A 25,028-nucleotide genomic window follows, 5' to 3' on the forward strand; every position below is an offset into this window, starting at 1 on the left:
CCTCCTTACCTGAGTGAAGGAAGGCACCACACCTCTGAGTGAGGTGCAGTACCTCTGTGACGACTGAACCCACAGGGGTGCCACAGATTCATAGGTCTACAGTCACAAAGAGTGACGGCAGACTTATCGATTTGGACCAGATAACCCTTTTAAGATAAGGTTCACTTTTCTGTGACACTATATACTGTGTGGTAGGACGACTCGCTCAGCCACTTCCGGAAGTAGACTCAGGAACCCGGGTTTTCTTTGCAGGCTTTATTAACAGCATAATAAACACAGCCTTACTTGGCAAAACAGCAAAACAAAAGATAAACTGTAGCACAGTCCATATATGTGTGTGCAGTTCGCCCACACAGGTTATATCCAGCCTTCAGCTCCGTCCTGAGCTATGCCTGTCCAGTTTGGAGACCTTGCCTTTCCAAACACAACACAGAGAAAAAAAAATCAGGACTGAATATTTAAACATTGCTCAGCCACACTCTGAGGTGGAGGTATGGGGAATGGCATCCCTCCCATCTCTAGGTCATTCTCCTAAAACCACACCCTTTAAGTGAGTTAACCCTCCAGGATATAATATGCTGGCAGAAAGTTTATTGGTTTCAGTTCACACAGGCTAGCAACCTGTGTGACACATACCTCCCCTCAAAAATCATACCTGTGACTCTGTCACAACTGTTATATGAATATGGGTTGTTTAAAATTGATACTTCTCTTCAGCATTTGCCTTTCTGTTTACTTTCTCGTAGAACGGATACTAGAGCCTATCGGTGTTAGTTATATTTTTTCTATTGATTATGTCCTTAAGAGAATTCTTTAAAACTTTACTAATGGGTCTACGTATGGGTTTCTAAATCAGGCTTTGCTTTCCACAATTTGGATTCATAGATGTCAAGCAGCAACATTTTAAAATAATTCTCAGGGACTTTTTGCAGTTCTGCAATCCAATACACAAGTTTTACAAGTCATACTGCTTAAAATAAATATATTTAGACATTCCCGCTACAAAATAATTAGTAAAATGTATTTATAAAGCATAAGTTTCACATTTACAGTCTTATGAAATAGCAATGTAAGTCTGGGAATTTCATGACATAATTTCATGGTTATAAAAATAGCACAGAGAGACAAATATAATAAAGGGGCATTTGTTAGGTCAAATATATCCAGGACAAATTGTTTGGTTACCAGTAGTGAAAAATGTACAGCATTTCTGGCTTGTAGTGTTACTCAAACAGTTTCACGCAATTTTATTATAGAAATGATAAACTTTGGATATATTTACCAAAAATGTTTAAGCATATGACCTGAAATAAGTTTCCATCCTATAGGGGAATTAAATGTTCAGTGATCTGGAAAGATTTCCATTCGGAAGAAAATGGTTTATGGTTCACCCTGCATGATACAGGAGCACTAGGACCAACTATAAAATACCCATTAAAGGAGTATTTAGTAAATAAAGGTTACTCATTATACAATGAAGAATTATACAACTTTTTAATCAAATTGCATCAATAAATTTGCTGCATCTTTCAGCTGCCATGCACTAGCATCAGAATTGTACTCCAGTTTTGAACTGCAGTAAATTTATGTTGTAATTTATGCCATCTTTGTGGTGTAAATGATGTTGAAATTGTTGGGTCACATTCAACCAGGTATCGTCAGGCAAAGTTTCGTACACTTTTCAAAAAGCGGTCAGAGCTGGTGTAAAAACGAGTTGGGCACAACTTTTACAACATTGCAAACTGACTTCTTACACACACTGTGGGATGAATCGGCACCTAAACGTTGCAAATTGCAAACTTTTTCACCTTTTGGGGATTTCTTTTTAAACTCATAACATATTGATCTAAATTTTTTCTATTAATGCAAAATACATGGAAAAAATAATAATCACAGACTCACTTTAACTCCTTCATGACCGGAGCATTTTCCATTTTTGCATTTTCGTTTTTTGCTCCCCTTTTTCCCAGAGCCATAACTTTTTTATTTTTCAGTCAATATAGCCAAGTCAGGGCTTATTTTTTGCGGTAAAAGTTGTACTTTTGAAAGACATCACTGGTTTTACCATATCTTGTACTGGAAAATGGTAAAAAAAAATCCAAGTGCGGTGAAATTGCAAAAAAAGTGAAATTCCAGGTTTTTTTTTTTTTACCACGTTAACGAAATGCTAAAACTGACCTGCCATTATTATTCTCCAGTTCATTACGAGTTCGTAGACACCAAACATGTATAGGTTATTTTTTATTTAAGTGGTGAAAAAAAAATCCAAAGATTGCTAAGAAAATAAAATGGCGTAATTTTCCGAGACCTGCAGCGTCTCCATTTTTCGTGATCTGGTGCTTGTTGGGGCTTATTTTTTGTGCGCCGAGCTGATGTTTTTATTGATACCATTTTGGGGTAGATACAATGTTTTGATCGCCTGTTATTGCAATACATTGAAATGTTGCGGCGACCAAAAAAACGTAATTCTGGTGTTTAAATTTTTTTTCTCGTTACACCGTTTACCGATCGGATTAATTCTTTTTTTATATTGATAGATTGGGCGATTCTGAACGTGGCGATACCAAATATGTGTGTCGGTTTCTTTTTTACTGTTTTATTTTGAATGGGGCGAAAGGTGGGTGATTTAAACTTTTATATATTTTTTATATTTTTAAAAACATTTTTTTAAACTTTTTGCATGCTTCAATAGTCTCCATGGGAGACGTGAAGCTGCAATTGTCTGATTGCCTCTGCTACACACAGGCGATGATCAGATCTCCTGTGTGTAGCAGATTTGCTCACTTGCTATGAATGCCGACCGCTGGGTGGCGATCATAGCAATCTGGCTGTGACAACCACAGGGGTCTCCTGCAGACCCCGGATTGTCATGCCGACCAATCGGCGAACTGATCATGTGACAGGGTCGCCAATAGGCAGGGTCTATGACACTCTTCCTGGAAGTGCGAGTTAAATGCCGCTGTCAGAGATTGACAGCGGCATTTAACTATTTAACAGCCGCGGGTGAATCGTGATTCCACCTGCGGCTGATGCAAGCACATGTCAGCTGTATAGATCAGCTGACATGTGCCCGGAAAGGTGCAGGCTCAGCACCGGAACCCGCACCAAGCAGGGGGATATGATGTGGGACGTACTATTACGCTACACGTCAGAAAGGGGTTAAAGGGAACCTGCCACAAGAAAAAATACTATTAACTTGCAGATATGGGGTTAATCTGCAGGTTAATAGCTTTACTAACGTTAGCCGAACACTGCGAGGAGAAAATGAACTTTATTTTCCCCCGCAGCGTCCCGGTTTTGGGGTGGCCTTGGTGCTGGTTCAGTCACCAGCTCTGAGTATACAAAGCCACCGCTGTAACCACACCCCGGCCATGACTGACAGCTGGCCCCAATGCAGAGTGCCAGGGGGCACGGTTACAGCTACGACTCTGTATATTCAGAGTGAATGACTGAACAAGCACCAGCGCCCCCCTTGTGACTGAAACCTGGACGCTGCAGGGGGAATAAAGTTCATGTTTTGTGGGTATGTTAGAAAGGCTATTAACCTGCAGATTAACCTGTTATCTGCAGGTTAATAGCGTCTTTTTCTGGTGATAGGTTTCCTTTAATTAGTAGAAGTATTCCAAAATTATTGCCGCAATAAAGTGGGCTGCATCCTAAAGTCTCAACATTACACGCCTCAGCATTGAAGTTGTAACACCAAGATGGAAAAGTACTGGAATTGTAGAAATTACAGGATCAACAGACATCATACTGTGTGTGTGGAGGGTACTTTGGACGAATTCACTATGGGGTATCATACAGTGCTTGGGGGGATTTTTTGTTGTCATCAAACTTTATGAGGCAATGAAGAAGGGTAATATATTGTGTGAGAACACTAAGTGGCTTCAGTAGGAGGAAAATTACATTGTAACTGCACTACATGTCCCTCTCACTGTCACATGTCCCGTATAAAAGTTGTGTGATATACCCTTCTGTGACTGCCTACGCCCCGTGTCCTTGCCTATTCCGTCAATTTTTTTATGAAAGGGAAGGGGGGGGGTTCAAAATTAGGACTTCTTCTTGGGGCTCCATGATTTCTTCGTACGCTGCTGCAAACATGTTCGCTTTAAAATAGCATTATAACACTCAAAAGCCAAAAGTATGATTCATAATATTGTTTTATAGTGTATATGATGAATGAAGCCATATACACAAATTGAGGATTCTGATCCAAGATTTACATCCAAATTCTGTGTTGAGGTCCGTAAAGATTCCACCACAATTCTGGAGTAATGCAAGTAAGTGTGTTTTTATTTGCTATTTACACTGTACGAAAAAACAACGTGGGTTAATTAATACACAACAGATCTTAAGATTTTATATTTAATATCATGTTTATTCTTCCCATGGATTCTGCAGTAAAAAGCCTTTTGGGATTGTTCTTAACAACCAATCACAGTGCAATAATTTTTTATTGTTTTACAGCAGTTTCAGTAATTATAGGTCTTGTCTGGTTACTATGACTATCAAGGTCACTTTAAATGTTGAACAGTTTTAATAAATGAATTGTGAAACATTTTGCTTCTTATCTTGGAGAAAGTGTCTTGTTGCATTTCATAAATTTTATAAAAACAAAAGACAAAAAAATGCTACCCCCTTGGCTAACAAGATTTACAGTGTGACACTCCCAGCACAAAAAAAACCTACTTTTTAATTCAAATATTTCATAAATTTCTCAAAAATTAGTTGAAAATGTTTCCCATCTCCAGCCAGGTACCTGAACTTTATGAAATACAGAATTTTGTTACCTGTCAATCATGAAATAAGAAGTCCCTGTGTATTATGTCGCCCATTTGTTAGAAGACAATGCTGCTTGCAAAATATGAATCTTCTTAAAGAGGAAATAGGTGATTGTAAAGGGTTAATATGAGTATCTTACTATATACACAAAAAACCTGCAGCAGCTACACGACACTCAGAAGCTGTGGCAGGGTTTACCACTGTTGCTGCTGCTTCCAGCTTCTTCCTCCTCCTGCTGCTCCATAATACACAGGAGTCTATCTTAAGGTGGTTGTACACATCAGATAACTTATGGATGACTGATCATTTGATTGAAAGCTATCTCTCTGGATAACGCTCCCCTTCCCGTTCATGTGCAATCTAGATATATATTTGGTATGAACAGAGTGGAGTAGGCCAGTACAAGACACCTATTTCCATGGAGATCAAAGGAATGGGAAGCTTTATTTCAAAATGCCTGATCCTTCTTCCTTGAAATTAATGAAATACATCAGGTGGCAGCATTTACTTGAATTTACTCTGTGTATAAATCTATATCAAGCATGACGTCAGACAGCACAAATCTACCCTCTTTTCACATGCTCCATACTCACGGTGCCCCCTAACAGTTGTATCCCTCATCTCAGAAGCGGGAAGTCTCACAAAGCTCCAAAAATAGTGAGACTTCTCTGCTGCCTGTGGAGAGCCTTACTTCAGCGGACTCCAGTCTACCTTTCTTAAAAGGCCAGAGTTTTTTGAGAAAAACTGAAATGGTGCCTATACTGTTCTATTTATTTAAACTTCCCAGAAATTTCTATACCTTAAAAACTAACTTTTTAAGGCAAAATTCCAGTTTATTAGAAGTCCTTCTCAAATCTCTCACACATTTCTTAATTTCTATTCAAGGTTTAAAGATTTTCTGGCATTTCAATCACATCTGTGCATATAAATTCTCCTTCATCTTTTTCCATGAATTTGATTTCCATGTCAGACTCTTTTTGCACCTAAAACCAAAGAAGACCGTTTGGTTACATGTGCAGAACTAATATGCGCAATATACAATATGATACCAATTGTTCCAATCAGTTGATAAAACTATTGAAGTGCGTATAACAATTTTAAAGGACCTATACTGTATGTATGGTTTCAATAAATGTTTTTATGGACACAGATCTCCCTATACATACAGCATGTACAGGTTAAACTCTACTGTATAAGATCTTTTAAGACTTGGTTTACACCATGTTCAGTGATAAAGTAGGTAGTATACACTTGTAAAAAAAAATTATGTTGGCTTTCATTACACAAACCATGATGCACATGTGAACAGAGTCTTACCTCCATAACAGGACAAGAACAAAGTACAAAGGGTATAGATTTAATATAGGGCTATGACACCGTTACAGTGGATCTATTAAAGTGCTATAGCATATTGGGGTTTAAGCCCTGAAATGAAGAGCTATCCAAGAGGGAATTATGACTCTCTGTTGCTTCACCAAATAATCATTGCACAGAAATTTTGTGATGCAGGATTTTCTCCTCAATGTTTCTGATACCATGACCAATTGCTCTGTGGGATCTGAGTGTCGGAGTTCAAAATTCTCTGTCAACAGTGAGCTGACTACGGCATTATTTATTTTACACAGGACATCATGCGATAAAATCGTTCTGGTTCATTATTTTTTTCATCATCAGTTTACATAATAAGGAAGTTTAGAATTTGTCCAATTAATCTCCTAATACCCTACGTTTACTCCTCACATTTAGCCCGTTCTAGCACCCACCCAACCTCATCCACAACTCATTGGGAATACCTACTGACACTTGACTTAATTGAAAAAGCCACAGCACCAGCCATTTATTAATAAAACAGTTATGCAAGTATTTAAAGGAGTTTTCCTCTCCTAAAAATATTTACCATGTGTTTATTCATCTTCAGATAGGTATTTGCCAAAACACAGTACGGTGCAAAAGTTTTAGGTAAGTGTGAAAAGAGTTGCAAGGTAAGAAAGCTTTCAAAAATAGTGTTGCTAGTTAATTTTTTTTTAGCAATGAACAAAATAAAAAGTGAATGAACAAAAGAGAAACCTAAATCCAGTCAGTATTTGGTGTGACCACTCTTTGCCTTCAAAATGGCATCCAAGCAGGCCTGGTTAAAGTGTCACATTCTAACTCTCTGGCTGATGCTTCCTGGTGGACTAAAACAGCCGAAGGGCTGAAAACAGTGGCCCATGGGTCACAGCTGCCCTCCATCCAGCGTCCTGATTTCACAGCTATCTGCATTCTCAGGATGCAGGTAGTGATGAATATAATGGTGGATAATGGAGTCCCTGGCTCCTCCTTGCATCATTCAACGTGAGTGTGTAGACGCGTATAGTAGACGCGATTACGTCACTACATCCTTTCTTATGTGTGGACCCTCAGTGTACACAGCAAAAACCGGACCACAGCATCGGGAGAACGGGAGCAAGTGGTCTAACTTTTTTTTTATATGTGTGAGTGTGTGTGGGCTCATATTGTATATAGGGGCAGCGTTGTATATGATCATACTGTATGTAGGGGCAGCGTTGTGTTTGCTCATACTGTATATAGGGGCAGCTTTGTGTGGGCTCATACTGTATATAGGGAGGCTGTGTGTGGGCTCATACTGTATATAGGTGTCTGTGTGTGGGCTCATATTATACATAAGGGGAATTGTTTTCATATTTTATATAGGGGGCTGTGTGCAGGCTCATACTGTTTATAAAGGCAATAAAGGTGTGTATCCAGCAACAGGTCTGGGAGAGCGTGATTAAAAACAAAATTTTTTTATTATGAAAAAAGAAAAAAAAATTTGGACTGTCCCCAGGGACTGTATCCAGTTACTCCAGTAATTCATAATAAAAAAATGTTGTTTTTAATCACGCTTTCCCGGACCTGTTGGTGGATACTCACTTCTATTGCTTTGTCCTGCTTTCAACACAGCTGAATCCTTGCACTGCCGGAGGGCCCCTTTCACATTGGTGAGCTAGAAAAACTTTTTTCTTTGTATATAAGGGCAGCCTTGTGTGGGCTCACACTGCATACAGTTGGGCAGCATGTGGGCTCATACCTTATGAAGGGGGGCTGTGTGTGGCCTCATACTAGATATAAGGGGGCTGTGTGAGAGGGTTCATACTGTATAGAGGGGCTCATATTGGACATAGAGGGTTGTGTGGGAATCATACTGTATATAGGGGGGTGCAAGGGAGATTCCATTGTATACACACGGCTCTTTGAGTGATCCCATAGGGGGGCTCTGAGAACCATCATATTGTGTAGGGGCTGTGTGTGAGGGCTGTGAAGGATCATAGTGTGTATAGAGGGCCAGTGAGAACTATCATACCATGTGTGGGGGCTGTGAAATTCATCATACTGTGTAAGTGTGAGGGGTTCAGGCTGGTAGTGGTGGTGAGGAACTGCTGCTGTGTTCCCACACCCTGGCTCCCTGACAAAGACAAATGGCCCAATTCTCCTGTGCTGTGCGTGTGGTGCTTAACACTCGTGTTTTGGACGCAGATCTCTGCTGTCTTCGGTTCTTTCACTTCAGGAGCCGCCGCCCACACATTAAGTGACCTCCACTCTGTTTTATAAAAAAAGTACTTTACTTAAATGTCCAAATTCAATATAGTGGAGCAGGCAGTATTGGGTTCATACTTTTCCTTCTCCACAGTCCATTGCACAGCACATATTGATATTCACTTTCCGTTTGTCCTGAGCTGTCCCTTCCATAATTGATCCTTTTGGCCTCTGAGACGCTCAGCAGTCTTAAGAGTCCCGCACCGTTTTCTCTATGTTATTCCCTGCCCGACTTCCCCTTTTGGGAAGATTTTTGAAACACAGTTCTCTGTGGCTCCTGTGGACCGTAGGCCCCAAACGTTTAGGGAATGTCCGCTTTAGAGTTTCTGATGGACGTTCTTCTGCTGCTGGACAGACTGTGCTCCTAGTGCCCCCTGGATCTCCAACTACTGCTCTGTCACATTTTCACTCTGACTCTAACTTCAACTACTTGCAATCAGGAAGTGTCCCAGTTCTTCACTGTCCTGCTCCTCCCACACTGGAGCAGCTCCTGAACCCCTGAACTGTTTCCTGACTAACACCACATTCCTATACATCTGGGCAGGATGAATTTCTTCTAGAGTTGGATGAATTTATTCAAATGGAAATGAATTCTACTCACATTTCACAGAAATATTCTGCAATTTTTTTTGTAACTCAAATGTATATTTAGCAAAATGGCGGCTGACTGATGCCTCATCTTACCGCAGTCGTGTGTTAAAACACTGCTCAACTTCATACTAGGCTATGATTTCCACAAATAGGTCTGATATGTCCCTGCGCATGCCTTGTTATGACCGAAAGTTTGCTGTTACCTTAGGGCATGCATTTTAGGCTCAGACTTCTGGCCGCGACTAGGCCTGACGAGACGTCTTAGTATATATGCGCTGTAAGGTGTTGTGATCATATCATGACATGTGACACCATCATATCACAGGAACTCTAAGCTGGATTTACCGTTTTATGACTGGGCTTGGGACGTCTTTGATCATGCATCTTGTAAGGTTGAGGTGATGTCTTGACTTCATGACATGTGCTGCGACCTTACGATGTACACTCTAGGCCAGGAATTCCAGTCACAACTAGGCACTAGTCTTCCCTGTGCAAGTACAAGGACATCCCAGGCCTAGTCATCGCCAAAACTCTCAGCATAGCTTGAAGATGCCAGGAGTTTCAGTGCATTGATGCCATGGGTGTGTCAGAAGTTACAGACCGTCGCCCTGCAGTTGGTTACAGAAGATCTCTTTGTTAGGCATTACAGACACCTTCTTAGAGGCTGTCTCTCTAGGACTCAGCAGCTACCTTCCTCTTGCTAATTAACACCCTGGCCTGGGTATATAAATACCTGCTGTCTGCTAGAGGGAGGTGGCGGTGATACTCACATTACCCCTTATGAAGGCTCAGAGCAAGTGCATTACTTCTTCCTCTCTGGAGCTATGTGGACGGGTGTTCATCTCTCTGAAGTCGACTAAAAGCTAGGCTATCTTCTCTTGTTTGTTCCCCTTGTTGTCTTTAGTTGTCAGTGGGGATCGACTAGCGCTCATCCCCCTCCCTTCCCTAGCCAGGGCCAAACGCCATGGAAAGACAGGGCGAGGTTCATGTGCGGTGATTGGTTAAGAACCAATATAGGGTCGTTAGTGGAGACTGGGTGATATTAGATCAGCCTATTAGGTCTCCACTCCCCCCTTTCCCTAGGGTCTGTGCTCCCTTTCCCTCTTCCCTTTGAGTTGCACTAAGTCTTTCCCACACCTTGCGTGACAATGGAGGTGGTAAAAAGAGGTGGCGAGGACCATATGGAGGACAGTGAGTAGTAAAATTGGGTAGTGAGTTGAGTATTGTTTCACTGTTTTCTTTTCTACATTTTACATTTATTATGTTCAGGGATTTCACCAGACCCCAGAGCATAATAAGGTAAATTCAATTGGCAGAGAATAAATTTGCTGCAAATCATATCTCCTGGTAAATTTTTGCAATTTGGCACATTTGAATCTCGTCAGATCTGCTCACGTCTACTTGATGCCATTCTATACTTTTCTTAGGTAAAGTTAACCCCTTTCCAACCCTTGCCGTATTAGTACGCACATTTGCGTACCCCCGGTTCAGTGAGGGCTGCTGCGCTGAGCCCTCACTGAACCGAGCACATGTCAGCTGATTCTTACAGCTGACATGTGCCCGCAACAGCCGCGGGTGGAATCGCGATCCACCCGCGGCTGTTAACATGTTAAATGCCGCTGTCAATCTCCCACAGCGGCATTTAACGCGCGCATCCGGGTTGCGCGTCATAAGCCCCGCCCAACGCGACTCGTCACGTGATCGCGGGTCACCGATGGGCGTGCATGACAACCCAAGGTCTGCAGCAGACGCCTGTGGTTGTCATGATCTCGTCGCTATGAGCGCCACCTAGTGGTCGGCGCTCATGGCACAGGACCATTTCTGCTATATGCAGGGGATCTGCTGGTCCCCTGTATGTAGCAGAGACGATCAGACAACTGCTGCTTCTAGTCTCCTATGGAGACTATTGAAGCATGCAGTAAGTGAAAAAAAAATGTTTTTAAAAATATAAAAAAATATATATATATATATATAAAACTTTAAATCACCCCCCTTTCGCCCCATTCAAAATAAAATATAAAAAAAAAAACCCATGTGGCACCCCAGGGGTCTGATTGCCACAGTAATAGAAATATTATGTCTGAGAGCAAGTGGGAGGTTTCTCTGGTCAGGAGCCCTAAACATGCAACACTGCCCGCCCAGACCTGGGAGGGGAGGAATCTGCCCTTATAAACTGGGTCTGGGGCGGGATTAGGTCAGTCAGAGCCTGCAGAACAAGCAGAGCAGACAGAGTCTGAGAGTCAGAGCTTGGAGAAGGAAAGTGACAACAGGAGCTCTGTAGGAGCAGGAGTGAGAGCCAGAGGCTGGAAGCTAGAAAGCTCGCCTTGGCTGAAGACACTAAACCCGGACACGGAGTCCGAGGCTGTAGGGACATCCAGGTCCAGCAGCAGAATCCAGCCGGCAGGGGATTCCATGTCCTCTGGCCATAGAAGCCCGGAGGCACGGTCACAAGCAAGGGACCAGCACCGCCATCGTGAAGCGGAGGCTAACGGAAGGCCCCAAGTCACCGGCCATACGGGTGAGCACCACACGGTATACTCAGGGACGTGGGCTACTTCTACCCGCATAGAGCAAGGTAGCCAGGAAAGAGTGCAGATAGTCGGGGAGGCCTACAACTCCACCTGGCCAAGGGAGATCCTACTTGCTTACAGACTGACCAGGCCCCTACTGCTAACCAGTACTCCCGGGAGGGTCAGCGTTATTCCATCAGTAAAGACCCTGAACTGCACCACACGTCTCTGTGTTTCATCGCCGCACCAGAACCATCAGTACTGGGACGCTCACACCATCACTCCCATCATCCACACTAGCTGCCCTGAGGCAATACTTCTCCCGTGGGGAGTTATCCCATACTTGGCTGCGCATACAACATCAGCCTCAGCGGTCTGCAGCGCAGCGGCGGTCCCCACTGACCGCAATCCACGGGTGGTGTAGTCGGACATTTGTTATCACACTAAGACTGCCACTGGTTTGACCACCCTGAGCCACGGACCGGGTCGCCGCCACACTGAGACTACCACCGCCAGCATCCCACCAGCGATCCGGCTCCGGGTATCCCCTACACAGCACAGGCCCAGGGGGCGCGTCAACTTTGGCGTAGTCGGCAGGATTTCGTGCCCGCAACCACCGGGTACTGCGTGCCTGAAAAAGACTTTTATACTTACCTGTGGTGAAGTTTCCCGCCGTCCGGAGCCGTTTCCCGCCATCGGACGCTATCTTGGGTCGTTTCCCGCCGTCTTCTGTCGTCTTCCCGCCATCCGCAGCTGCTTCCCGCCATAGGATGCCATATTCGGGACGCCGCACGGGAAGAAGAGGGGCGTGGACGCCGAAAGCGCGTGAGATCCGAAGCTCCGCCCCACGCACTGACGCTGCGCAAGGTCCTGGAAGGGAGGAAGAGCGACGCTGACGTCATCGGAGCGCGACGCCAGGTCCTCTACCCCGACGATTGACTGCGGAGCCGCGGCCTACGGAAGAAGAGCATCGCAAGGTAGGCCACGGTCCACTAGGGGGGTAGAAGGATGTCGGACACCGAGGGGAGCTCCACCGCCACACCGGCCACCAGCGCAACCGCTGCTGCGGTCATGCCATTCACCATGCCCTATATCCCGGCGGCGACCTGGCTATCCCAGTACTCAGGGGAGTCACATACTCTAAGTGACTTTAGGGAAAGACTGGATAGCCTCTTCCAGGTATACCCCCTCACGGAAGAGCAAAAAGTAAGCATCCTGGTGGCCCAGTTAATCGGGGCAGCCCAAAGGGAGGTAAAGTCCTGGTCACCTGGGAAGAAGAGGACTGTCAGAGAAATACTAGCCCAGCTAAAAGACACATTTGATACCCGAACCTCAGCCGAAATAAAGCTCAGATTTTATGGGTGCAAACAGCGGGCACATGAAAGTATAAGAGACTATGCTCTAAACCTACAAGAGGCCCTGAGAGCCATTATGCAGGCAGACCCTGACAGCGTGGGAAATGAAGACAAGCTGTTGACCGAACAATTTATTGAGGGTCTACTGTGCAATGCCCACCGAACCCAGTTGCGGGCAATGGCCTTACAGGACCCTGACCTGGACTTTGCACAGTTCAAGGACAGAGCGATCCGGGTGCTCCGAGAACCGGCACCAGGTGGCGCTGTGACCCACAGGCGCCCTGCTATCACTTATCACCAGGACGTGGCGCCCTTGTCTGCAGGGCCTGTGAGAGCTGATGCGCAGGCTTTGAACAATAACCCGGCTACAGACCTGCACCATCAGGTCCAAGAGCTGACTAAGAGCGTTGCCGCGCTAACCAGAACTGTGCAGTCTTTACAGGTCTCTTCTCCAGGAAAGATCCAGCTGGCATCCGGACCGGAGGACGTCCCGTGGCGCCGACTGAGGAGGACCCCACCGGCCAGAGGAAGACCCAGCGACAGATACAACGAGGACGGACGACCCATCTGCCGCCGCTGCAATCAACCCGGACATATGGCAAGGTACTGTCATTTAAACGGGCACAACCTGGGGTAGAGGGCCAACCCCCAGGCATAAGATCATCAGGCCCATCGAACTGGCGTGATAAATACGTAGGGGGACGTCCGGTCTTGCCTGTGGTACTGGATGGCATTCCTATGAGTGCCCTACTAGACACCGGGTCCTAGGTCACCACCATCCCGTACGTGCTCTTTAAGCGGTACTGGAATGACTCGGACATAACCCGCTACCCAGATGACGACCTGAGCATTATCGCCAGCAATGGTCAGCCCGTGCCACAGATAGGATTTAAAGAAGTGACCATCAAGGTCGGTAAAGTTGAACTGCCGGCACAAGGACTGATCATTGTGGACATTGACCGTCGTGAGAGTCACCCAAAAATAACCCTAGGTAGTAACGTAATTGAAAACTGTCTTGCAGAGGTGATTCTTATTTTGCAGCAGGTTGCCAAGAACGCCAGTTCCAGCCAGCAGCGTGTGCTCCAAAAAGAGATCCGGGCACTGATGAAGCGGCAACAAGTGGAACTATCTGGTGGTGAGATAGGTAGCGTGAGAATGTGTGACCCGTTCCCTATTGCCATGCCCCCAAAAAGTGAGATGATGATTTGGTGCCGGGCAGCTATTGATCTAAGAGGTAGAGACTACCAAGCAATGGTAGAACCCATCTACTCAGACAGTAGGCCCACCATTTTGACAGCACGGGGGGTGGTCGATGTACGCCATGGGAGGGTGCCCGTCCGCATCATAAATATCGGGGAGAGAGAAGTATACCTGCCCCGGTATGCCACGCTAGCCAAATTGTTCACCATCAACCAGAACTCTGTACAGGCCGTGGAACCCTTGCCTCCATCTCAACCAGAGGAAGGTAACGGCTCTAAGAAACCAATGGAGGACTGGTGTCAGCAACTGCATTTGGGTACTGACTCCACTCCCTCACACCAAAAACAGGGAGTCTACCGGGTGGTTCAGGAGTACGAAAGAGTGTTTAGTAAACACCCGCTAGACTTTGGGTGAGTAAAGGGGGTAGAACATCACATCCCCACGGGAGACCATCCTCCCATAAAGGAGAGATACCGACCCGTACCCCCTGCACACTATCAACACGCCAAGGGGATGCTAAAAGACATGAAGGAGGCTGGGGTAATTAGGGAGAGCTGTAGCCCCTGGGCAGCTCCACTAGTCTTAGTGAAAAAGAAAGACAACACCATGAGGATGTGTGTAGACTACAGGAAGGTCAACCGTATCACACACAAAGATGCATACCCGTTACCAAGGATAGAAGAGTCCTTAGCTGCATTAAAATCTGCTAACTTCTTCTCTACTTTGGATCTCACTAGCGGGTACTGGCAGGTTCCTGTAGCAGAGGCGGACCGGGAGAAGACCGCATTCACCACCCCGATGGGACTCAGCGAATTTAACTGTATGCCGTTCGGGCTCTGCAACGCACCAGGAACCTTCCAACGGTTGATGGAATGCTGTCTGGGACACCGGAACTTCGAGACGGTCCTACTATACCTGAACGATGTCATCGTCTATTCCAAGACCTATGAGGACCATCTGGAACACCTGGCAGAAGTGTTTGAAGCCCTGGCAAACTATGGCCTAAAGGTAAAACCCTCAAAGTGTCATCTACTGAAGCCAAAGGTACAGTACCTGGGACACGTGGTGAGTGCTGACGGAGTAGCCCCTGACCCTGACAAGATCACCGTGATTAAGGACTGGCCAAGACCATCCAGCATAAAGGAAGTGCGGCAGTTCCTCGGGTTGGTAGGCTACTACCGAAGATTCATTCCCGGTTTTACCAAGAAGGCAGCTCCTATGCAGGACCTCCTGATAGGCCAGTCCAGGAAGGCCAAAAACCAGAAGCCACCCTTCAAATGGGAAAAGCTGGAAGAGGAGTCCTTTCGCCAGCTGAAGATGGCCCTCACGGGGGATGAAATCCTGGCGTACCCTGATTACAGCCAGCCCTTTATCCTCCACACGGACGCAAGCAACATCGGGCTAGGAGCCGTGCTGTCCCAGATCCAGCAGGGGAGAGAACGGGTAATTGCTTACGCCAGCCGAAAACTGCGACCCACGGAAAGAAACCCTGAGAATTACAGCTCGTTCAAGCTAGAGTTCCTGGCAGTGGTGTGGGCAGTAACCGAACGTTTCAAGCATTACCTTGCCTCTTCCAGGTTCACCTTCTACACGGACAACAACCCGTTGACACACCTGGACACTGCAAGACTGGGTGCCCTGGAGCAGAGATGGATGGCCCGCCTGTCCAATTATGAGTTCACAATCAAATAACGGGCAGGGCGCTCCAATATCAACGCGGACGCCCTGTCCAGGATGCCAAACCTACCGGACGAAGGGGAGGATCCAGAAGAATTGGAAGAGATCGAACTCCCTGCATTTCACCGTCATGGGATTACCCAGTATTCCCACCGTGTGAGGGGCCAGCGATCCGCTACGTTCAACCCCTTACCCCACTAAAACTGGTCGGAGACGCAAGACAGTGACCCCGCAGTCCGTCTGGTGAAGGAGATGCTGACCCAGGCTGACGCCCGCCTGGACCCAGACACTCCGGAAGAGACCAAGCAACTGTGGACGGAGAAGAGCAGACTGTTTCTCTATAAGGAGAAGTTGTGCCGCAGAATGTTCAATTCCCAGACACATGAACTGATCTGGCAGGTTGTGGTACAGAGACGGGACGCAGCTATGGTGCTGGAGGCCTACCACAATGGGGCAGGGCACTTCGGATGGAAGAAGCTGGAGTTCCTGCTGCGTGAACGGTTCTACTGGATAGGCATGAGAGGAGCCATTGAGAAGTGATGTAGAGACTGTGGCCCATGCAATCTAAGAAGAAGGGACCGTGCCAGCCAGAGGACTCCCCTGCAGCCCATCATCACCAGGCAGCCGCTGGAACTGGTCGCTCTGGACCATGTTAAACTGGCTCCAAGCAGAAGCGGGTATGTCTACGCCCTAACCATCGTGGATCACTACTCCCGGTTCCTGGTGGTGGTCCCTGTCAAAGACCTGACGGCTCAGACAGCAGCCAGAGCCTTCCAGCTGCACTTCTGCCGCCCACACGGGTGCCCGGACCAAGTGCTGACGGACCAAGGACCAGCCTTCGAAGCGGAGGTCTTCCAGGAGTTCTGCAACCTGTATGGCTGCAAGAAGATAAGAACAACGCCCTATCACCTGCAGACCAACGGACTCTGCGAAAAGATGAACCAGGTGGTGATAGATCTGCTAAAAACATTGCCCCTGGAAGAACGCAGTCTGTGGCCTGAGAAACTGCCCGATCTGGTGGACCTGTATAACCACATCCCGGAAGGTTCCACCAATTGTACCCCGGCTTACCTAATGCGAGCAAGACCTGGTAAGCTGCCTGTTGACCTGGATATGGGAGTCCTGACACCCGAGGACACCTCACCAGAGGCAGACTGGGATACAGAACGGCAGCGGCTGTACCGGAAAGTACAGGAGAGCGTCGAGCGAAGTCTCTGTCAATCAAGAGAAAGGCAGGAGAGGACTTATAACCAACATGCTCCCGCTGTTCTCCTGGTACCTGGAGAGCAGGTCTTGAAAAGAAAAAGGCGGCTCCATAAGTTGGACGACCAGTGGGAAAAGGACCCGTACACCGTACTGCCCTCAAGCCACAATAATCCAAAGGTGTACATCATCAGCAAGGATGGAGGAGAGACCACAGCTACGATCTCCAGAGACCACTTGAAAAAGTGCCCCGAGAAGTTGCAAAGCACGGATGAAGATCAGGAAGACCCTCAACCCGCAGAGGAAAAGGAGGAAATGATCAGCACCGTACTCGGAGACTTTCCCCCATCCTGGACACAAGTAAACAACGCTATCGTGGTGCCCGTCCTCACCTTTCTCCAGCCAGCCCCTCAAGTGCCTACAGAAGACCAGGTAGAGCAGGAAGAGCAGCCGGCCCAGGAGGCAGAAGAGTCCACACCAGCAGCGCAGGAGAATCAACCCTCTGTTAGTAGTGAGCCTGCCGTGCTCCTAGTGAGCCAAAGAGTGTGCAGACAGCTGCCCAGCTTACTCATAACACCGCCTACACCCTGTAGTGCAGAACCAGTTAGTGCGCTCCGTAGGTCCACTAGAGTCACTAGAGGTCAAATGCCCGCTCGCTGGAAAATCTAAAGTAATGCACTGTAAATTTACCTGTTTATTGAGAAATGTTGATGGTTTTTGTTGTTGCCTGTTATTAATTATGTTTCTCAGTTACCCTGTAGGGTTCTTTGGACTAACAGGTTATGGACGCTGGATAACCGGAACAGTTTTGTAGATAGTTGCACATTGTGCCTTTTGCGAAGATGGCCGCGGAAGAGAAAACCTGTCTGGCGTGGCCTCCTTGCGGCCCAAAGTAGCTAGCTTCAGCCTTGCAGCCACGCCCAAGGCCAACGCAAGGGGTTTGCTTTGGACAGGTCCCCTACTTCGCTTAAAGCTTCACCTTGGGTGACATGGACACCCTCTTGTTTCACAAACTTCACCTTGGGTGATAAGGACACCCGGTTGCGGACACGCCGTGACCTTTAAAGAACTAAAGCTTCTTGTAAATATGTTATTGTATTATCGTTTATACCCTTGTATTTATGTTTCTTTAAAAATGTTTTTAGTCCCGGAGTACTAAAATTTACTAGGGGGGAATGTGGCACCCCAGGGGTCTGGTTGCCACAGTAATAGAAATATTATGTCTGAGAGCAAGTGGGAGGTTTCTCTGGTCAGGAGCCCTAAGCATGCAACACTGCCCGCCCAGACCTGGGAGGGGAGGAATCTGCCCTTATAAACTGGGTCTGGGGCGGGATTAGGTCAGTCAGAGCCTGCAGAACAAGCAGAGCAGACAGAGTCTGAGAGTCAGAGCTTGGAGAGGGAAAGTGACAACAGGAGCTCTGTAGGAGCAGGAGTGAGAGCCAGAGGCTGAAAGCTAGAAAGCTCACCTTGGCTGAAGACACTAAACCCGGACACGGAGTCCGAGGCTGTGGGGACATCCAGGTCCAGCAGCAGAATCCAGCCAGCAGGGGATTCCATGTCCTCTGGCCATAGAAGCCCGGAGGCACGGTCACAAGCAAGGGACCAGCACCGCCATCGTGAAGCGGAGGCTAACGGAAGGCCCCAAGTCACCGGCCATACGGGTGAGCACCACACGGTATACTCAGGGACGTGGGCTACTTCTACCCGCATAGAGCAAGGTAGCCAGGAAAGAGTGCAGATAGTTGGGGAGGCCTACAACTCCACCTGGCCAGGGGAGATCCTACTTGCTTACAGACTGACCAGGCCCCTACTGCTAACCAGTACTCCCGGGAGGGTCAGCGTTATTCCATCAGTAAAGACCCTGAACTGCACCAAACGTCTCTGTGTTTCATCGCCGCACCAGCACCATCAGTACTGGGATGCTCACACCATCACTCCCATCATCCACACTAGCTGCCCTGAGGCAATACTTCTCCCGTGGGGAGTTATCCCATACTTGGCTGCGCATACAACATCAGCCTCAGCAGTCTGCAGCGCAGCGGCGGGCCCCACTGACCGCAATCCACGGGTGGCGTAGTCGGACATTTCTTATCACACTCAGACTGCCACTGGTTTGACCACCCTGAGCCACGGACCGGGTCGCCGCCACACTGAGACTACCACCCCCAGCATCCCACCAGCGATCCAGCTCCGGGTATCCCCTACACAGCATAGGCCCAGGGGGCGCGTCACCCCACATACACATATTTGGTATCGCCGCGTTCAGAATCGCCCCATCTATCAATATAAAAAAAGAATTAATCCGATCGGTAAACGGTATAACGAGAAAAAAATTCTAAACGCCAGAATTACGTTTTTTTGGTCTCCGCAAAATTGCAATAAAATGCAATAACGGGCGATCAAAACATCGGATCTACCCCAAAATGTTATCAATAAAAACGTCAGCCCGGCGCACAAAAAATAAGCCCTCACCCAGCCCCAGATCTCGAAAAATGGCGCTATTTTTTTTTAGTTTTTTTTATAAAATTTTGGATTTTTTTTTCACCACTTAAATATAAAATAACCTATACATGTTTGGTGTCTACGAACTTGTAATGACCTGGAGAATAAGAATCGCAGGTCAGTTTTAGCATTGAGTGAACATGGTAAAAAAATAAATAAAAAACAACTGTGGTATTGCACTTTTTTTGCAATTTTACCGCACTTGGATTTTTTTTCCCGTTTTCCCGTACACGATATGGCAAAACTAGGAATGGCGTTGAAAATTACAACTTGTCCCGCAAAAAATAAGCCCTCACACGGCCATATTGTCCAAAAAATAAAGACGCTATGGCTCTGGGAACAAGGGGAGCAAAAAACAAAAAAGCAAAAACGACAAAACCCAAGGTTGCGAAGTGGTTAAGCAAATATATTCACAGGACTCTAGTACAGCATCAATTTTGGTTGTCTGTGAACCTTCTCCTGCTTGCTGTTATCACTGGCGTCCCTTCTGATTAGTAGTCCTATCACAACGTCATAAGTGCATCATGACACAACAATGATATCGTGCTGGGCCTACAAATCAAAAGAGGTGACTGGGATGTTGGCAATCAGAAAGACATTTGCAAGACTCTGGTCCTGCAACCATGAATTACTGACTTGGCTGCTGGATCAGGAGATCCTGCAAATATTTTTGCTCAACTATATCCTTACATTAAACCTCAACACACTTCTTTGCTATTGTGATTTGGGTTGTTGAGAGGGAATCTATGACAAGTTCTCACCAACTTTTAAATTAAGAGATGCACCAAAACTGGACTTAAACACCTTTATGATCCATGTGTCCTTTCAAGAATGTATGTGACAAAGGTGTAAACCATCTCTTTTCTAACAGAACCGTTTTGGTATGGTTTGGAGGAGTCCTTTACAATTATTATTACATTGCATTACATTATAATAATAGTAAATTCAATCTATATTATAACACTCTGCTTCAAAGGAAAAAAATATATTTTAATGTTAAAAATAACTAAAATTAAAAGTGTAAAAATTTACTTACTGATTTTTCATTTTGCTGAACTTGATCAAACAATTTCTTTGATGGTCTAGGAACTTGCGGAAACAGTTTGTTCCATATTTTGAACCTTAAAGACAAGTAGAACTATATTCAATACTTTTGATATGACTAAGATCCGGCTTTTGTAAATTTGTCAATTGAATTACAAATAATTGTGTTCAAACAATGGATCGTTGCTTTATATCAGCTTTTTTAGATGCGGGTCATGCTCTTACTTTCATTGTAATTAGTGCCATCTATAAGAAGCAAAGTAAATGTAATGTCTCTATTAATTCTGTTAATATAAATTGTGATGGGAAATCTATTCCACCTATAGGGGATACTAAAAAAATAACCACTAGTTATTTAATCAAAAGCATACTATCAGAAATAATGGCTTCATTGGTATCTGTCAATGAATATGGGAAAGCATCATGATTTTAGATACAAACCAAAAATCTCAACGCAAGACTGAACGGAGTCTTAGTTTTTGTGTTTGTTTTTAAACAGTCATTTGTATAAAAGGCTTGTTTAAAGGCACCCTGTCGAGGAATTTCTACCTAAATTTAACCCCTTAATAACATATAATGTGCAGCTATGTCATATGTTGTGTCCCTAACTTTGATGCAGGCTCACAAGCCGAGTCTGCATCTTTCCCGCCTGATTATGGCTGAATTATTCAGCCATCATCTTCCTGCGGCTGTCAATCTGACAGCGGCATCTAACAAGCGCCTTCAGGGGGACGCGTCATTCCACGAGCATATCAATGTGCCCATGATGTGATCGCAAGGCGCCAATGGGTTGACATGACAGCCAGGAGTCTGCAGAAAACCACCGTGCTTGTCATGATGATTCTTCAATGAAAGCTTTCGTTCAGCTGGCGTTTAAAGGGGATTATGTTTTTTGCTAAAAATTGTAGTGCTGAAAATATGAAAAAAAAATACAAACATTCAAATCACACCCCTTTTAGAACATTAAAAGTAAATTACACATTTGGTATTAATGCATTTGTAAGCATCAAAATATAAAATAAATTATTCCAATCGGTAAACAGCGTAACAACACAAAATATTGAACTTCCAGAATTACGTTTTTTGGGCCGCTGCAACATTGTATTAAAATGGATCAAAACATCGTATCTACTCTAAAACTAAAATGGTATCAGTAAATCAACCACTCATGGTGCAAAAAATAAGCCCTCACACAATCCAATATCCCAAAAATGTAATACTTTATGGGTCTCAACAGAAGCAAAATGTCAACAGAAGCAAAAATTGTTGTTTACAAATTTTCTATTTTTTCCCCAACTTAAGTAAAAGAACTATAAAAGGCTATCATCTGCGTAGTCGTACTGACATGGAGAATCATATTGTAAGGTCAATTTTACTATATAGTGAACACGGTAAATAAAAAAACAAAAACAGAATTGTGGAATTAAATTTTTTTTACAATTTCAACACACTTGGAATTTTTTTCTTGCTTTCCAGTGCATCGCATGATAAAATAAATGGTGTCATTCAAAAGTACAACTAATCCTACAATACACAAGCCCTCATAGGGCTACGTGGATGGAAAAATTCAAAAGTTATGGATCTTGGAAGAAGGGGAAAAAAAAAAATCGAAAACGAAAATACGGAAATTGGCCGCGGTGTGAAGGGGTTAAAGGTATGTTTTTATAGGCGTTATTACCATGAGTAAATCGATACCTTTATTGCATAAATCCCCAATCCATCATTGAAGTTGTATGCAGTGGAGCTGCAAGTATGTTGTAATGTGTCAATGTGCTTCCAGCTCTCCAGCCCCCACTCCTTATTCCCTGACTGGAACAAGGCTCCTGTCCTGTTTGATTGACAGGTCATTCCACACTTTATCATCTCCTGCCCCTCTTGCATTCTGCCTATCATGTATACTAAAAGATGGATAGATAGATTCATAGACAGATAGGATCACGTACAATGTTGCTAATGCATTACAATAATGCAATGCTTTGTGGGAAGTAAGGGAGAGGTAGTCAGGAGTACATACTGCTGGCAACTCAACCAACATAGTACACATTCTCTACTCTTCAGAGAAATGGAAAAGGGGCTTCCACTGTAATGGCAGATGTAGGGACATTAAGTACAATTTGGAGGATCAAAAAGTTGAAGAGTAGCACAGGAATCATATGCTATATAAGTTTCTGCAATTAAAGGTGTAACCTCAAGGTGTCTCTTGAGCAGCTAAAACCAGTGAAGTTTCCTTACTTCCTGGTTTCTAGCAAGGTGGGCACTCTTCTTTGAGTGACAGATATGGTGAAGAGTAAAGCTACAGTATTAGTAGAACTATAAAGCTCAGCACAACTACTGTTGTAACACATTCAGTGACCAATGGTTTGTTCTAAGTCTACACCGCCATTACTATGTTTACACATAGAGATAGCAAGGTATTTTAACAAGCACACAGCTCCAGACAGCAAGAGCAGAGATTTGTGATTAAACCTGCTCTGAAGGCTTTGGTCTGGTGATGTTGCAAAAGAGGGAGAGGGAGGTGAGCAGAAACTGCCATATAGAAATTAGTGGGTTGGAGAGAGGTGGCTAGTATGTTAAGAGATAACCTGTCTCCTGAAATGTAACTACTGCACACATTCAGCCTAGCTGTAGAAGTCAGGCTCCATGGAAACGAATGCTGATCTGCAAAGGGCAAAGTTTTCATAACAGGAGCATGACATCAAGTAGAAAAAGCAAGTCAATTGCAAACTTACTTATTTTTATGCTGTCTAAAGAATTAAAGCAATTTAAGAACTTGAGAATCACAAAATTCATCCAAACAACAAATACCGTTTAATTGTATTTTTTAAATGTGTTTGATAATGTTTGTTTTTATTTTATTAGGAGTGTCTTTGCTATGACTGAGCCATAAAAGTCACATGGGGACGAGCAAACCAGGGAGATGTTAAACCCCACACCACAGATTAATATATAGAACTAGGCAAATCCCTAACCTGACCCTTGTCCCTGTCTGACGGTGGAGGTTGGCACCCTAAAATTACGCAATGGGTCCCGCACTCAACGTCGACTGACCCTGAGTGTCCTTAACTGCACCCTCAACTATAAACAGAGTGTAACCCAAAACAACAACAACAGAACATAGTGCATGCAGACAGAGGGTGAGACACAGGGCTAAACATGTTCACACAGCCATACATGAAAGACGGAAGAAAAAGAAAGTAACTCAAAAAGACCTTTGGTAGATGTGAAAACCCCCAGACCCTGAATGTAACAAAATGGGAAAAGTGCTGAGAAGGGGAATACACAACAAACCGCAGGAGAATCAATAGAGAAAACCTCAGCAAGATAATCCTTCACTGGGAAGCTGGGACGTCAAATATCCATCTAACTTGGAATTTAGCCAGCAAAGACTGCATGTGTCAGGAGAATATAAATCGCCCCTCCCAAGATATGATAGGACAAACGAACACTAAGTGAAAATACCTGCACAGAAGTAAAACAGCAAATCAAAGACAAGAAGATTATTAGCAGTTGTACAGAGACAACTCAGACTGGGCCCAACAGAGAGGGAAACTGACCCACAGCCAGAGGTCACCGGATCGCGCCCTGGAGTCGAGCCATGGCAGTCTTATTCCTTCATACTCATCATTAAGACTGGCATACAAAATTCCAGTCTTAATGAATTGGGGCCAATGTTCTTTTTTTTGCACAAATTATTTTTCAGCAGCCACATAGACATAGATATCAATAGACTGGCTTTGAATAATTAACTTCTATGGAAAATTTAAAAAAACATATTTAGAAAAATACATTTAATTTAAAACTTGATTTAGATTTTATTAGTCATTTTCTGGTGACACATTTTCTTAAAGACATCCCTGGGCTGAACAGAAATATAATTGTCTTTAAAATCATCACTTACTAAAAAGAAAATATTCATGACTAAGTAATACTTTACCTGTAACACAGGAATATGAGGACACTAAGAATAATAGCTGTACAAACTCCAATTACTATCAAAAGGTGATATATTGTGAACTGCACAAGATCATCTCCTAAGGGAAATAAAATATATATTAGCGGGAAAAAAATAACTGCACATCATCTAAATCAGTATAAGCACTTTACATATTAGCTTCACAAATATAGGTTTATAGTAGAAAGACTACAAGGAATGCTAAAAGTAACTAAAATAAAAACAGCAGGTGAAATGATGGTAAATGTTTATGCAGTCTTCTTCAACATGACTTTAAGAGAAAACTATGGGGGCCTCCTGATTCTTTCCCAACAGATGACATCAGGGAGAGGAGGATCACACCTTTAGAATTTCCATGGCCAACTGTTTTGTTTTCAGGTGTGATATGTCTTCTGAAAGAATGTTGGGTCAATAGTTGTCTCATGAGCATGACTGGCCTTAAGTGAATCCTTCACCAGGTTTTTGCCATTTAATCTGAGAGCAGCATAATGTAGAGATAGAAACACTGATTCTAGTGATGTGTCACTTACTGGGCTATTTAGTGTAATTTTCATAAAATCACTTTTATTAGCGGGAGATTATCACTAGAGGACTAGGACACTTGCAGCCAGATAGTCCTCCATATTTATGAGCTCT

At 44.7% G+C, this 25,028-nt stretch overlaps 1 protein-coding gene across 3 annotated transcripts in view; it reads right to left on the reverse strand.

Moving 5' to 3' along the window:
• Positions 1–240: 240 nt before the first annotated feature.
• LOC141228954 (interleukin-5 receptor subunit alpha-like) overlaps positions 241–25,028 on the reverse strand; it is a 231,413-nt gene continuing 206,625 nt past the window's right edge. For all 3 annotated transcript variants that reach the window (XM_073667367.1, XM_073667368.1, XM_073667369.1), the window contains 3 exons: positions 24,375–24,471; positions 20,433–20,517; positions 241–5,765 (listed from right to left, as the gene is read on the reverse strand). In XM_073667367.1, coding sequence (XP_073523468.1) covers positions 5,670–5,765; positions 20,433–20,517; positions 24,375–24,471 — 278 coding nt within the window. In that variant the 3' untranslated portion in view covers positions 241–5,669. The remainder of the gene's footprint in view (positions 5,766–20,432; positions 20,518–24,374; positions 24,472–25,028) is intronic.

Source organism: Phyllobates terribilis, unplaced genomic scaffold (assembly GCF_046119375.1).
Source record: "Phyllobates terribilis strain yellow unplaced genomic scaffold, ASM4611937v1 Scaffold_2__4_contigs__length_985480577, whole genome shotgun sequence".
Taxonomy (NCBI): domain Eukaryota; kingdom Metazoa; phylum Chordata; class Amphibia; order Anura; family Dendrobatidae; genus Phyllobates; species Phyllobates terribilis.